At 38.6% G+C, this 14,329-nt stretch overlaps 1 protein-coding gene across 11 annotated transcripts in view; it reads right to left on the bottom strand.

Moving 5' to 3' along the window:
• Positions 1-14,329, bottom strand: part of STXBP5 (syntaxin binding protein 5) — a 184,306-nt gene that overhangs the window by 91,373 nt on the left and 78,604 nt on the right. For all 11 annotated transcript variants that reach the window (XM_073337576.2, XM_073337566.2, XM_073337569.2 and 8 more), the window contains 2 exons: positions 8,111-8,234; positions 7,117-7,195 (listed from right to left, as the gene is read on the bottom strand). In XM_073337576.2, coding sequence (XP_073193677.1) covers positions 7,117-7,195; positions 8,111-8,234 — 203 coding nt within the window. The remainder of the gene's footprint in view (positions 1-7,116; positions 7,196-8,110; positions 8,235-14,329) is intronic.

Below are 14,329 nucleotides of genomic sequence, written 5' to 3'. Positions count from 1 at the left end.
GTGAAGCTGCATCTGTTGGAAATTACTGGTCTGAAAAATCCCTGCACAGACAAACCCTGAAGGGAAGGCTGGGTAGTCTGGCTGTATGGGGCTATGTTTTAAGCCCGTTTGTCAGATATTATTGCAGGTACAATCACACAGCCACATGACTCAATAAGAAATGAATAAAGAATAAATCAGTGATTCTGAATTGGTTTAGCTAATGAACTACTGCATTTTTAAATGCTTTTGAAATCAAAGGGAGAAGTGAAGGAAGGTATGGACAGTTAGAAAGGAATGAAAAGCTTGCCAATATAAAGCTTGACATAGACAGCCGGTAAGGGAATACTTTAAAAAAAAAAATGCCACGTAAAAATCAGCAAATCCTAATACATATTCCAGGGTGTATAACAAAATGAATAAACTTATTGAGCCAATGGCAATTCTTTTGAAAGATCATAGTGGAGACGTCTTCCCTCCAAAATATCCCCCCAAGCCCTACACACCCTCTTTCCTGAGGAGGCTTGAGAATAATATCCTAACCAATTGGTTACAAATCAAAGACCCAAACCCCTGGATCTTGGAACAATGGAAAAATCAGTCAGGTTCTTAAAAGAAGGATTTTATTTAAAAAAAGAAAAAAGAAAAAGAAAAGGTAAAAATCATCTCTGTAAAACCAGGATGGAAAATACTTTATAGGGTATTCAGATTCAAAACACAGAGGATTCCCCTCTGGGCAAAACCTTAATGTTACAGAAAACTAAACACAGGGAAAATTCACATAAAACAAAAGATAAACTAATCCACCTTGCCTGGCTTACCTATACTGGTTGCAATACTGGAGACTTGGATTAGGGTGGGTTGGAGAAGATGGATTTCTGTCGGGCCTCTCCCAGGCCCAAGAGAGAACAAATATGTAAAAAAACCCAAAGAGCACAAAACAAAAGCCTCCCCCCACCCAAGATTTGAAAGTATCTTGTCCCCTTATTGGTCCTTTGGGTCAGGTGCCAGCCAGGTTAGCAGAGCTTTTTAACCCTTTACAGGTAACAGGATGTTGCCTCTGGCCAAGAGGAATTTTATAGCACTGTATACAGAAAGGTGGTTACCCTTCTCTTTATATTTATGACAGGCCCGGCTTGACAAAGCCCTGGCTGGGATGATTTAGTTGGTGTTGGTCCTGCTTTGAGCAGGGGTTGGACTAGATGACCTCCTGAGGTCTCTTCCAAGCCTAATCTTCTATGATTCTATGAACATGACAGAATATTCTAATCAAAACCAAAGCGAATGTGACATAAGTATGAATAAGTAATTTTTAAAGCAAGATTTTGAGTTAAGACAAAAACTAAACTAGTTAGAGCACTAATTGGAACCGGAAACAGCAATATGCTAAACTAAGGTGTCCAGTGAACTGTTGTTTCAGGGATTAGTGTTAGGCCTTGCTTTATTTAAACTTCTCTATTATCGATATGGAAGATAGTGTTATCACATTAGTGACATTTTCAAATAGGGTGGATAAAAATCAGTGATTTAAAAAAAAATTGAAAACATCGTATTTTTTTGAGAAAATGCTTTTTGAGGAAAAAACTTATCTAAAGGTAGTTTTAATTAAGATACATTATAGCTCAAAGATATCTCATCATGGAATAGGGATTATAAATTCTAATTCTATAATATGAGACAATATATTCATGTAATGTTTAAGAAAAGTTTTGTAAATGAGTGCCAATATGTCATGGATTAGGGACCCAATTTTATGGGGTTTCAGGGGCTCCTGTATAGATTATTTAGGTTAATCTTTCTATCTACCTAATGGGACTTGGTGCTCAGTCTAGAATAGGGGTTCCCAAATTTGGTTCGCGGCTTCTTCAGGGTAAGCCCCTGTCGGGCCGCGAGACACTTTGTTTACCTGAACTGCAGCCACTGGGAGCTGCGTGCAGCTGTACCCACGGACACTCAGGTAAACAAAACGTCTCGCAGCCTGCCAGGGGCTTACCCTAAACAAGCCGTGAACCAAGCTTGGGAACCCCTGGTCTAGAAGATACCATCAGAGATGCTTAGTTTTGCAGTTCTCAAACTGTGGATTTGTGTCTCCAGAAATAATCTGCTTGTTAACAGCAAAAATATTTTTAAATAAATAAATAATATACAGAGGTGAGAAACAACAGACCTCAACCCTATTGTCCCTGTAAATTTACATGCACGCGCAATCCCTTATCTCTCTCTAAAAGTGCAAAGTTTCAAATAGTTCAATGAATAGAACATTGTTGGGGGACGAATAGATCTGGATAAGTAGTAGAAGTCTGAAGATAAATGTGAGAAGGGAGGGACAGGCAGTAGAAACAAAAGTGAAGCTGTTTGAGCAGCATATGAGGTCTTTCTGAGTGTAGCCTTCATTGATTTGAGATCTAACATATCATTCTCTCACTAGAAGGGAAAACCTATAATGGAGCAGGCCATAATAGAGACCCAGTTTGGGAATATTTTAATGAAGTTCCTCTCCCTGTAAGACAGGCATGCGTGCAAAACGCAAACAGTGCAACAAAAAAATTCAAGGCTTGGCTGCCTGAATGAAACATCATGAGAAGTGTTCCTTCTCAGGAGGAAACTGCATTGAAGATGATGAAAGGAAAATGTCTGAACATGCAGGATCTTCAGGTTGGTAAACTTTTATTTCATACTTCTTTCGTAAGGACTGCCTGTCTTCCTTCTGGACTATTCTTGAATTTTCATCTTTGAGCAAAAATGTAGTTACTCTATTGTACTATCATTTTAGATGCAGTTGCGATAAAAAATAAATGGCTGAAATAGGCAGATCTTCCTTTTACAATTTCACCTTTAAAGTAGTACTGAGTGTCAGTGAATACAATAAGTAATACTAAATGAGCAGTATGGTAATAATAATTAAATAACTGCATTGACTTGTTTTGTTTAGGAGAATCCATCCTCAACGTACAGGATTCTGAAGACTATTCACCTTGAAAATCACCATCATTTCCTATAGTTTCAGATTTCAGAGTAGCAGCCGTGTTAGTCTGTATCCGCAAAAAGAAAAGGAGTACTTGTGGCACCTTAGAGACTAACAAATTTGAGCATAAGCTTTCGTGAGCTACAGCTCACTTCATCAGATGCATTCAGTGGAAAATACAGTGGGGAGATTTATATACACAGAGAACATGAAACAATGAGTGTTACCATACACATACACAGTAACACCCATTGTTTCATCTTCTCTATGTATATAAATCTCCCCACTGTATTTTCCACTGAATGCATCTGATGAAGTGAGCTGTAGCTCACGAAAGCTTATGCTCAAATAAATTTGTTAGTCTCTAAGGTGCCAGAAGTACTCCTTTTCTTTTTCCTAATCTGATGAGAGTTTGTGAACAAAATCATGAAAAAATAGATGGCACTGTCACAGCCAAAGTTCTCAACATTTGGCTTTAGAGAAATGTTGTACACATGCTGAGAACCCTGAAGCCTATTTCTGTAGCCTTGAACAAAACGCAGGAAAATAGCTGTTTTATTGCCGACAGTGTTCAAATTTGGAAGGAACTGAGTGAGATCTTAAAAAGAGAAATATGCAATGACAGAGTTAAATTACAAGCATTAAAAAAACGAATGGGACAAGCACTGTCACCAGCTCATTTTCTTGCAAATATTCTCCATACTTGGTACCATGGTCAAACCTTAACTGCTGAAGAAGAGGAGTTGGCTATGGCATGGACATCCAGCAATCATCCCTCCATAATGCCAACTATAATAAACTTCAGAGCTAAGGGTGAACCATTCAAGAAATATATGTTTGCTGATGATGTTTTAAAGAAAGTCACACACCAGTGAACTGGAGGAAGTCACTTAAGCACTTGGATTCAGAGACTGTTGAAGTGATCATCTCACTTTTAACAGCAGTAGTTTCTTCTGCCGGTGTAGAAAGAATATTTTCTTCCTTTGGACCAAATTGAGAAATCTTTTGGAACCTGAAAAAGCAGGAAAGTTTGTTTTTCCTTTTCCAGATTATGGACAAACCGGAAAATGAAGGTGAAGACGACTGAATTAGCTGCAGAAGCCAATATTTCTAATTTCTCATGTTGACCTGGGTGACAGTCTATTTAATTTTTAAAATATATTTCATTTAACTATTTAGTTAAATAACTTTAACAAAAACAAACCAGATTTTAAAAAACTTGAATGTTTAACTACATTCAAATGCTTGTTTTGTTAAAATATTATATGTTTGCTGTTGAAGAAAAAATCCAGAATATATAACGTCGTTTTAGTTAAATAAAACAAAAACATTTTAAAAGGTCTGTCTGGAGATGTTCTCCTCCTAATACAACATGGCAAGAAAATCCTCCAAATATTAATGATTAACCTGTTAAATTGGAGATAGTTCACCTCCCAATGACTTCATAAGTATCTGCTTCAATTACCTTTGGTAAATGAAATAACCAAACAATCATTCATTTTCTGATATAGCTGTAAAACTAATCTGAAAAGTCTTCAAAATAAACGACTGTCATAAATATAAAGGGAAGGGTAACCACGTTTAAAATCCCTCCTGGCCAGAGGAAAAAACCCTTTCACCTGTAAAGGGTTAAGAAGCTACGATAACCTCGTTGGCACCTGACCACAATGACCAATGAGGACACAAGATACTTTCAAAGCTGGAGGGGGGGAGAAACAAAGGATCTGGGTCTGTCTGTGTGATGCTTTTGCTGGGAACAGAACAGGAATGGAGTCTGAGAACTTAGTAAGTAATCTAGCTAGATATGCGTTAGATTCTGTTTGTTTAAATGGCTGAGAAAATAAGCTGTGCTGAATGGATATTCCTGTCTTTGTGTCTTTTTGTAACTTAAGGTTTTGCCTAGAGGGATTCTCTATGTTTTGAATCTAATTACCCTGTAAGGTATTTACCATCCTGATTTTACAGAGGTGATTCTTTTTACTTTTACTTCTATTAAAATTCTTCTTTTAAGAAACTGATTGTTTTTTCATTGTTCTTAAGATCCAAGGGTTTGGGTCTGTGGTCACCTATGCAAATTGGTGAGGACTTTTATCAAGCCTTCCCCAGGAAGGGGGTGTAAGGTTTTGGTGAGGATTTTGGGGGGGGGAAAGACGTTTCCAAATGAACTCTTTCCCAACAATAAATACTGATTAGACGTTTGGTGGTGGCAGCGAAAATCCAAGGGCAAAAGGTAAAATAGTTTGTAACTTGGGGAAGTTTTAACCTAAGCTGGTAAAAGTAAGCTTAGGAGGTTTTCATGCAGGTCCCCACATCTGTACCCTAGAAGTTCAGGAGTGGAGAAGGAACCTTGACAATGACTTTAAAAATGTATAGTGTGTACCTTCTAAAAATGAAACCTACGTCTATCTCTGAGTTGTGAAGAATATGTATTAAGGTTATAACAACCAACAAGAATGCACTTTTATGTAGAAAACCATGATTAAATCGAGTCTTCCTGACTCGAAATCAATTTGATGTAAATCAAATTAAATCAATTTGATGTAAATCAAATCCACCCTGTTTTCAAATGAGAATAAATTTGACAGTGTTCTGAACATCATCAAGCATGAAAAATAGCATAAAAGGACAGTTTTAAGGTAAGAAATAAAGGTAGGGAACAAGTTGAGATTCAACAACAAAACACAACAATGGAAAAAGCAAAATCTTGGAAAAATAAATATAGTTGGAAAGCTGTACTAACAGGAGAGGTTGTGCATAGTTAAGCTTGTTTGATTGCAACTTATCTTCTTTAAACCATGTCAAAATCAGTTAAAGTCTGCATGCTGTAAAAAAAACTTGTTACATTGTGGAGATTTCAAATGACATTTTTCAAATAACTGTTTGCAGTGTGAACACTTCAAATTGCCGAATTTTTATCTTGCTGCATCTTTTCAGTTATTTATAGCATAATTTGGGTCAGAAGCTTGGACACAACAGTTGAGCTGTCAGTTTTTTTAACATATCATGACTTCATGATTATTCAGTGTTTTTACTCCCTGTGGTAAGGAAATACCTGGACAGATGTAGACTGCTGCAAATAGTGCAATAGAACAATTGTTCTCGACTGGGTCAGCACTTTGCAAAAAATTGGGACTTGGCTTCAAAACCTTAAACCTCCATTTAATTGACTTTAAAGAAAGAAAAATGGTTCATATAACATTAAAATTAACTGTAGAGCATATCAATATATTTATGGAAGCATTTGTTAATCAGCAATTTTCAGTAGTCTTATTTACTTTGCAAACATTCAAGCAATACAGAAAGCAAAAAAATAATAGAAGGTACAACAAATAAATCAACAGAAATAAGATGGAGATTATTTGAAAATTGAACATCTGCAAATAGCTCCAAAGATTTCCATGAATATTATGATTTTAAATAGCACCTTTCACCCCAAGCATATCAAAATGCTTTACAACTGTAAATAAGAAACCCCTCATTGTATATAAAAGGATGAAAGTCTTCCATTAAGTTCGAGTGACAAGAACATGCTACTCAATATGCAGTAATGTCATCAGAGCCTCTTGTTGGAATTACAGCTTTATTATGTATACACAAATATACATAATTATGCACAGTGATTGTATAAATTACTGCAGCATATGAAAAGAATTCAGCCATACTCCAAACTCATATTGCTTCACTAAAAAAAAAAAAAAAAAGTTACTGATGGTCTCATTACTAGATAAAGTTAGCTTAATTCTTCAAAGGAACAGATTTCCCTTAAAACTTAGCACAACTGAAAATTTACTCAACTTGCTGCCTATTTATCAGTTTTTCTTTAATGTTGCTAAAAGGTGGAACATGTAATCATGAAGATTTAAAAACAGCAACAAATACTATTTTATCACATTTTTATATTTTTGCCAGCCCTTTGGTTTTAAAGAAGGAGCATATAGCTACGGAGCATTCATCAACATGTCATTTTTACCTATTCTAGTCACACATATTTTAGAATAATGGTTATGTTTTACCCAACAGTAACTATAGTTCATCACTTACTACTGCTTTCCAGAGGTTCCCAAGCTCAGTGACATTGGGTACATATCCCACAAATGAGAAGATACAAAGGACATTCTCAAAGACTACAAATATAGTGTTAAGAGTCAATTGACTTATAAACAAAGTCTTACCCAGCTCTAGCTGTTTTGTATTCCACTTTTAGGATAGGTTTGCAAGGTTCTGGCTTCTTCCCATCTTTTAGCTGCTTTCCTAAATATATATATATATATTTTTTTTTTTTTCATATATTAAACATTAAAAAAAAATCTGTAATGTGCTGAAATCTTATGAAATTATTCTTTTAAATAAATTACAAATTAAAATATGCACACAAATTACTACATCATCACATACTGTATTTTATGCCTCAATATAATGCAAAAGTACAATTAATATTGACAATCATGTAAACATGGAATGTTTGTTTGGGACAGCCTTCAAAAAGCAATATGGCAGAAACCAAAAAATTTTTTTCCCTATAATGTAGTTCTACTCTGAAAACTGATTAAAAACAGACATTAGAATAAACAGAGGGAGCTGATCTAGTGACTAAAATTGCCATTTTTACAAAACCTATTCCCAGAGAAGAACCACACTTATATCTTGATTTCCTATAAAATAGCAATGCAAACTATTTTATTTATTTGAACATTCAGTATACCTTTCATTAGGCTACTAGTTTGGTAATGGGCATATTTGCTTTAAAATTCTAGAATTTCATAGCACAATTTTGATTTTCCAAGAACTCACACAGATACTTGCTTATCCACAGAAATATTTTAAACAATACATGGATTGCAACATTAAGCACAATGCAAACTTTATGTTCATTCATCTGTGTAGCAATTTCCAAGAAATGCACTCGAGATGTTTCTGAAGACTTAGGAAGGCACTGATTTACATTATTCACATTCAGAAGTTTATTTTCATAAGGGCTTGAGACTTTTTGTAAACAGCTTGGATTTTGCAGAAGTTATCATCATACACCTAGGAAAAAACTCCTTTTGCTAGGGGAGTAGTTTTTAAGCTCTAGAATTAAATAAAACAGGATTTTATAGAAAGGTTTAATGACATATTTCCAGTGTAAGAACTGCCAGACCCTGTGTGTATTCATTCTTTTCTTACCATGTGGAGTGATTGTCTGAAGTGGCTTGGCAGGGGATTTTATATTCCATATGGTCAAGGTGCCATCTGAATGGCTACAAATGAACTGTTTTCCTTCATGGTGCCAAGCAACAGAGTGAATAGCCTGCGTAAAGAAATAAAAGGAAGAATTTAGAGTCTTCAGCAGAAAACCAGCAACTTAAAGGGCATGTGTACACTACAAAATTAAGTCAACTTAAGTTAGGTTGACCTACAGCCACTGCAGTAATTAAATTGGCTGTTCATGTCCACACTACACTCTGCCAGTGATGCACGTCCTCACCAGGAGCATTTGCATTGACTTAAGTGGGACATTATGAGGGGCTGATAAAAATAGCAATAGGCGATGTAAGCAACACAGTGTCTACATGGACACTGCATCAACCTAACTACATCAACCTAAGCGCTACACCTCCCATGGAGATGGTTATTAGGTCAGTGTAGTGGGTAACTTACATTGGCGGGAGCTATATTGTAGTGTAGATGCTGACAGAGTTAGGTTGACGTAAGCTGCCTTATGTCGACCTAACTCTGAAGTGTACACCAGGCCTTAGTGTGGTCTCAATTCCCCCTTCTTAAAGAAGATCACACAAACAGCAAATTTTAGTGTTAAAGTATTAAGCCATGAAATACCAAAACAAGTATGAATTATCCATGTTTAATTTTTCTGTTACAATTCAGTATTTCTTTGAGCCGTTTCTCCTTTTAAGAAGTTACAACATTGTGTGTCAAAAAGTTTTGATAAGAAAAAAATATTATCTTTATGCAGTATTAGTGTTTGCATAAAATTAAAGAAAATTCTATTCTACAATAATAAGTCTGAAGAGAATCACTCTCTCTTTTCAAGCAAACATTTGGCAGATAATGCCTGGTACTGTTATAAGCTGTATTATTTGAACATTAACACCTGTGCAACAGTTTCTATTAGATATATTCAAATCGTACATTACAAGGCAATTTTTTAAATATATAGTTTTCAGAAACTTATTGGTTACTTAGGTGATAATGAGACCTTCAGCTATAGAAGGGTGTGTATCAAATGGTTATTAAGTATGGAGTTATGCACACCGGTATTCTAGAGTTGTATCAAACCTTGAGAAAAGGCAGTTTTACGTTCCTTTAAAATAATTCAATACATTCTGAAAAATTTACACCCAGTATTTTTCTCTTTACAGGCTAGTCTGTATTATACTGCCTCATATTATACGGTTATACAATCCACAATCTTTGAAGTTTGAGCAAGAAAATCAAGGGCCTAAAATTATTTGTGGAATAACCTTTTAGGATTGAAGTGTGATCAAACTGCTAGTGTGTCTTGGATACTGCTTATTACTTGATATTGCCAGGCCACTTAGAATTATAACAGACAGTCACACTTATAGCTCCTAGTGATCAATTAACATCATAAAGAGCATCACTGGAGCAACAAAACTGTGAATGGCATAAAACCTAGTTAACTGAAAACTGGGAATTGCCCTGATGTACCAGATCAACATTCATCACCACCTGGATCACTATATACATCATTTTGGACTGCTGATGCCATTTTTATACTAGCATTGCTAGTCCAAATCTTTTGTAACAGAAATGAAAATCTGAAGTGACATTTATGACAGAGGATCAGCTGCAGTCTAAAAAGGCGATAGCAAAATTATTTAAATGATCACTCTGGTTACATTGTGTATGGTAACACGCATTGTTTCATGTTCTCTATGTATATAAATCTCCCCACTGTATTTTCCAGTGAATGCATCTGATGAAGTGAGCTGTAGCTCACAAAAGCTTATGCTCAAATAAATTGGTTAGTCTCTAATGTGCCACAAGTACTCCTTTTCTTTTTGCAGATACAGACTAACACAGCTGCTACTCTGAAAATTATTTATGGCTGCTTTGATGTTAAAAAATATACTAAAATTATAAACTCACCAACACACTTACACAACACAAAAAAAATGTATAGCTCTTCAGTTGATTTATATCACAATTCTCTAGCAGGCTTTAAAACTTCAGTGTGTTTCCAGGTGGGTTTTACAAAGTTGGGGTATTTTTGGTCAGAAAATTTTGATTAGGTTTCTGTCATAACCATACAGATAAGGGTAGCCTAGAATTTCTCCTTACCCGTAAGAGGTTAAGAAGCTCAGATAACCAGGTTAGCACCTGATCAACAGGACCAATGGGGAAAGAAGATACTTTCAAATCTTGGGGGTGCGGGAGGGGGAAGGTTTTTTTTGTACTCTTTGTGTGTGCGTTCTCTCTTGGGACTGAGAGGTGCCAGACAGAAATCCATCTTCTCCAACCCATTCCAATCCAGGTCTCCAATATTGCAACCAGTATAGGTAAGCCAGGCAAGGCGGATTAGTTTATCTTTGTTTTTTCTTGTGAGTTTTCCCTGTGCTAAGAGGGAGGTTTATTCCTGTTTTCTGTAACTTTAAGGTTTTGCCCAGAGGGGAATCCTCTGTGTTTTGAATCTGAATACCCTGTAAAGTATTGTCCATCCTGATTTTACAGAGATTATTTTTACCTTTATTTATTTATTTATTTTAATTAAAATCCTTCTTTTAAGAACCTGACTGACTTTTTCATTGTTCCAAGACCTGGGGGTTTGGGTCTTTGATCATTTTGTAACCAATTGGTTAGGATATTATTCTCAAGCCTCCCCAGGAAAGGGGATGTAAGGCTTGGGGGGATTGCTGGGGGAAGAGGAACTCCAAGTGGTCCTTTTCCCTGGTTCTTTGTTAAATCACTTGGTGGTGGCAGCGTTACTTAAACCCAAGGTAAAAGGGAGAATTTGTGCCTGGAGAGTTTTTAACCTAAGCTGGTAGAAATAAGCTTAGGGGCTCTTTCATGCGGGTCCCCACATCTGTACCCTAGAGTTCAGAGTGGGGAGGGAACCCTGACAATTTCAACCTATTTTATATTTTTTAAAGGCACCAGTCACAATAGCATCTAGGTATCAGTTGCAGTTATACATTGGAGGCCTTTTCAGTGGAATATGATGTTATTTAGTCTACAGCTGTAACATACTGGAAATTTTGCAACTGCAAAACTTAGTCCAGTGGCATGCAACACATGGCACCTGAATAGTGACCATACCTTGTAAAGAAAATGTATATTTAATTATGAATTAAAAATGTGTTTCCTGAGTCAAGCACCACAACTTTTAAAATTAAGGGTTTGAATCAGTCCTACTGTGGTAGGTGAAGAGATGGGGCGCAATCTCCCCAACTGCCTCTCACCACTCCTTCGGTAGCCTCACCTGGTAACTATGCTATGAGCCAGGAGCAGGCTGAGCAAACCCACCCAACCCCCTAGGCCTGAGAGCCTGAGCTGCAGTCCAAGTTCCAATGTCCACACTATGGGTATTTTTAGTGTGCTAGCTTGAACCCCTGGGCTTGGAGGCTCACACTCCACTGTAGTATAGACATACTCTAACTGGCTTTGCATGTGCCTAGGGGAGCACCTAGAAAAGGACGGCTCCCTTCCTTCACGCAGCCACCCAGGGAAGAGCAGAAGAAGCTGACAACCAACCACCAGTTACAGTCACCTGATTTTCTATCTCAAACCAGGTTAAAAGCCTGCTTTAAACTTCAGCCTGTTAGTGAAAGTTCACTAGGAACCAAATGCCAGCTGGAGATAGCTAGACAACAGATGACAACAGACAGTCAGTTCAGCCATTGCCCAACCACCACCACTGAAGCATTTCTATGCATCAGAAGCTGCATGGGGGAAGACACAGAAGCCAGCTACACTGGTTTTGGATAGAGAACAACTATGTACTGTAGACAGGAACTGAAGCGAATTCATGATGAAAATGGAATATTACCCTTAGTAGAAACTTGGGATGTAGGTGCAGGGAGACTTTGTCCTTATGGAACATGGTGAAAAGGGTGTCTGCCATCATGGCCCCAAGTTCACCCACCCTTCTCACTAACGTAATGTGCGCTTCCCACCTGCAAGAAATGTGTCTGTGATGATCATCCTGTCCAGGGAGGATGAGAGGAAGGGGATCCCTGCACAAATTTGCTGCAGGTCCATCCACCACTAGAGGGAAGAGAGCACATACAGGGGACTGTCAGCATAAGGTCCATGGTGTGTCACATGGGTGAGTAAACTCTCTGGAGCCTCATTTGTAGACAGTGAAGGTGGAGGTGAGCAAAGGTGGTGATGTATGTCCAGCCTGCCATGTGGCCGAAGAGGGATAGGCAAATCTAGACTGGGACAGACCTTTGATTACCCGGGCGACAAGTTCCTGCAAAGTCTGGAATCTGCCCCTTAGTAGGTAAGCTCAGGCTGTGATCAAGCGAATGGAGGCCCCTATGAAGTCTATTGACTGTGTGGAAACAAAGTTGATTTTTTGACATCGACGCAGACTCTCAGGGAGGCAAGGAGTCTGAGCAACATGGGGGTCAAGATTTGAGCTACGTCTTTGGATTACACTCCCAGTTGCTAGTTGTCAAGATAAGGGAATATAAGGACCCCATAACACCTGAGATGGGCCGCTATGACAGAGAAAACTTTGGTGAAGACTCGGGGAGCAATGGTAAGTCCAAATGGTAGGACCCTGTTTTGAAAGTGCTGAGGGCCCACCGTGAATCTCAGGAATCTTCTGTGGGTTAGATGAATGCCTCTGTGAAAATAGGCATTCTGCATATTGACAGCCAGAAACCACATACCTTTTACTAGTGACAGTATGATGGCTGCTCAAGTGACCCTATGAAACTCAAACATGTGGATGAAAAAGTTGAGGAGACAGAGATCCAGGACTAGTCTCCATCTGCCCTTCTTCTTGGATACCAGGAAGTAAGCTGAATAGAACCCTTTGCCTTGATAGTTCAGAGGAACATACTCTATCGCTCCCCTTTGTGGTAAGGGCAAGGATGTCATCAGAGTGGTCCCTGAAGGAGGATTGAGGAGGGGGATGTAGATGAGGTAGTTGATGAACTTGATTGTATATTCATAGCAGATGACATCCAGGACCCACTTATCCATTATTATTGCTCTCTAAGCTGGTAAAAAAAAAAAAAAAGGGAGTTCTAGATAACCCCTGAAGGGATAGTAGGAACAGTGGTTGACGGCTCTCTAGAGGCACTCAGAAATAGTTCTTAGAGGTTTGAACGTGTGATGATGAAGGCTGTGAAGGCGGGCCAGGAGGGAAGGACCATTGGGTCTTTTAGTGCTTCTGAGGTGGTCCACATGATCTTTGGTGGAAGAACTGAGGAGTCCTGAACTGTTGTGTAGGTGACAGGTGGTAAAAATTTCCAGTTGGGTGCAGCTGTATAGGTACTCAGCAATCCAAGTGTGGCTCTAGAATCCTTGAGGGAGTGGAGGGAATTTGCACCTCTCTGGGGAAACTGGATGAGTGAAGCCACGATTCTCTCCGTGTGACAATATCTGTAGCCATAAAGTGTGAAGAAGTATTCACCGTGTCGACAGCAGACTGAAGTGCTGTCCTCGCCAACAGCTTGCCCTCCTCCAGGATGAACTGGGAACAGGCTCCATCTTGCTGAGGCAGTTTTTTCAGTAAAGTTCCCCAATTCGCCATAGTTGATAAAGCCGTGTTTGGCCAACAAGGCTTGGTAGTTCAAAACTGGAGATTAGCGGACGAGAAGACCTTGTGTCCCAGCAGGTCTACGCATTTGCCCTCCTTATGTGTCAGGGTGGAGTGCAGATGATGCTATCTGAACCATTCCGTTGCTGCTTGCACCACAAAGGAATTGGGTGGGGGTGGGAGAAAAGAAACTCAGACCCCTTAGCCGGTATGTAGTACCTCTTCTCCGCCCCCTTGGGGGTAGGTATGCAAGTGGCATGGGTATGCCAAACTGCTCCAAATCAGTTATGGAAGATGAACCACTGAGTCCAAGTCACTGTTTGAGCTGCTTGGAGATGGGCATAGTTGATCAACGGAGCAACCCTGCTCAGTATCAAGGAATGAAGGATACCCAGGAGCTGATGCTGCTTGTCTTGTACTTCCTCCAGTGGAATATGAAGGTTGTCTGCCATCCTTTGCAGAAGTTTTTGCAACTGCCGAAAGTCATCTGGGGACGAAAGGGAAGCCGAAGTCACTGCAGCATCTGGAGAGGACATCCTTTATTCCTCGCTATCTCTACTGATCAATGATGCCATTCTCCAACCAACTCAAACAGTGACTCAGACTGAGTGGTTTGTCCTCCATAACTGGTTCGGAGCATCTGTTCGAGGACA

This window comes from Lepidochelys kempii, chromosome 3 (assembly GCF_965140285.1).
Source record: "Lepidochelys kempii isolate rLepKem1 chromosome 3, rLepKem1.hap1, whole genome shotgun sequence".
In the NCBI taxonomy this organism is placed as follows: Eukaryota; Metazoa; Chordata; order Testudines; family Cheloniidae; genus Lepidochelys; species Lepidochelys kempii.
Note: the sequence above shows the minus strand (reverse complement) of the source record. Positions and strands in the feature narration are given on the sequence as shown.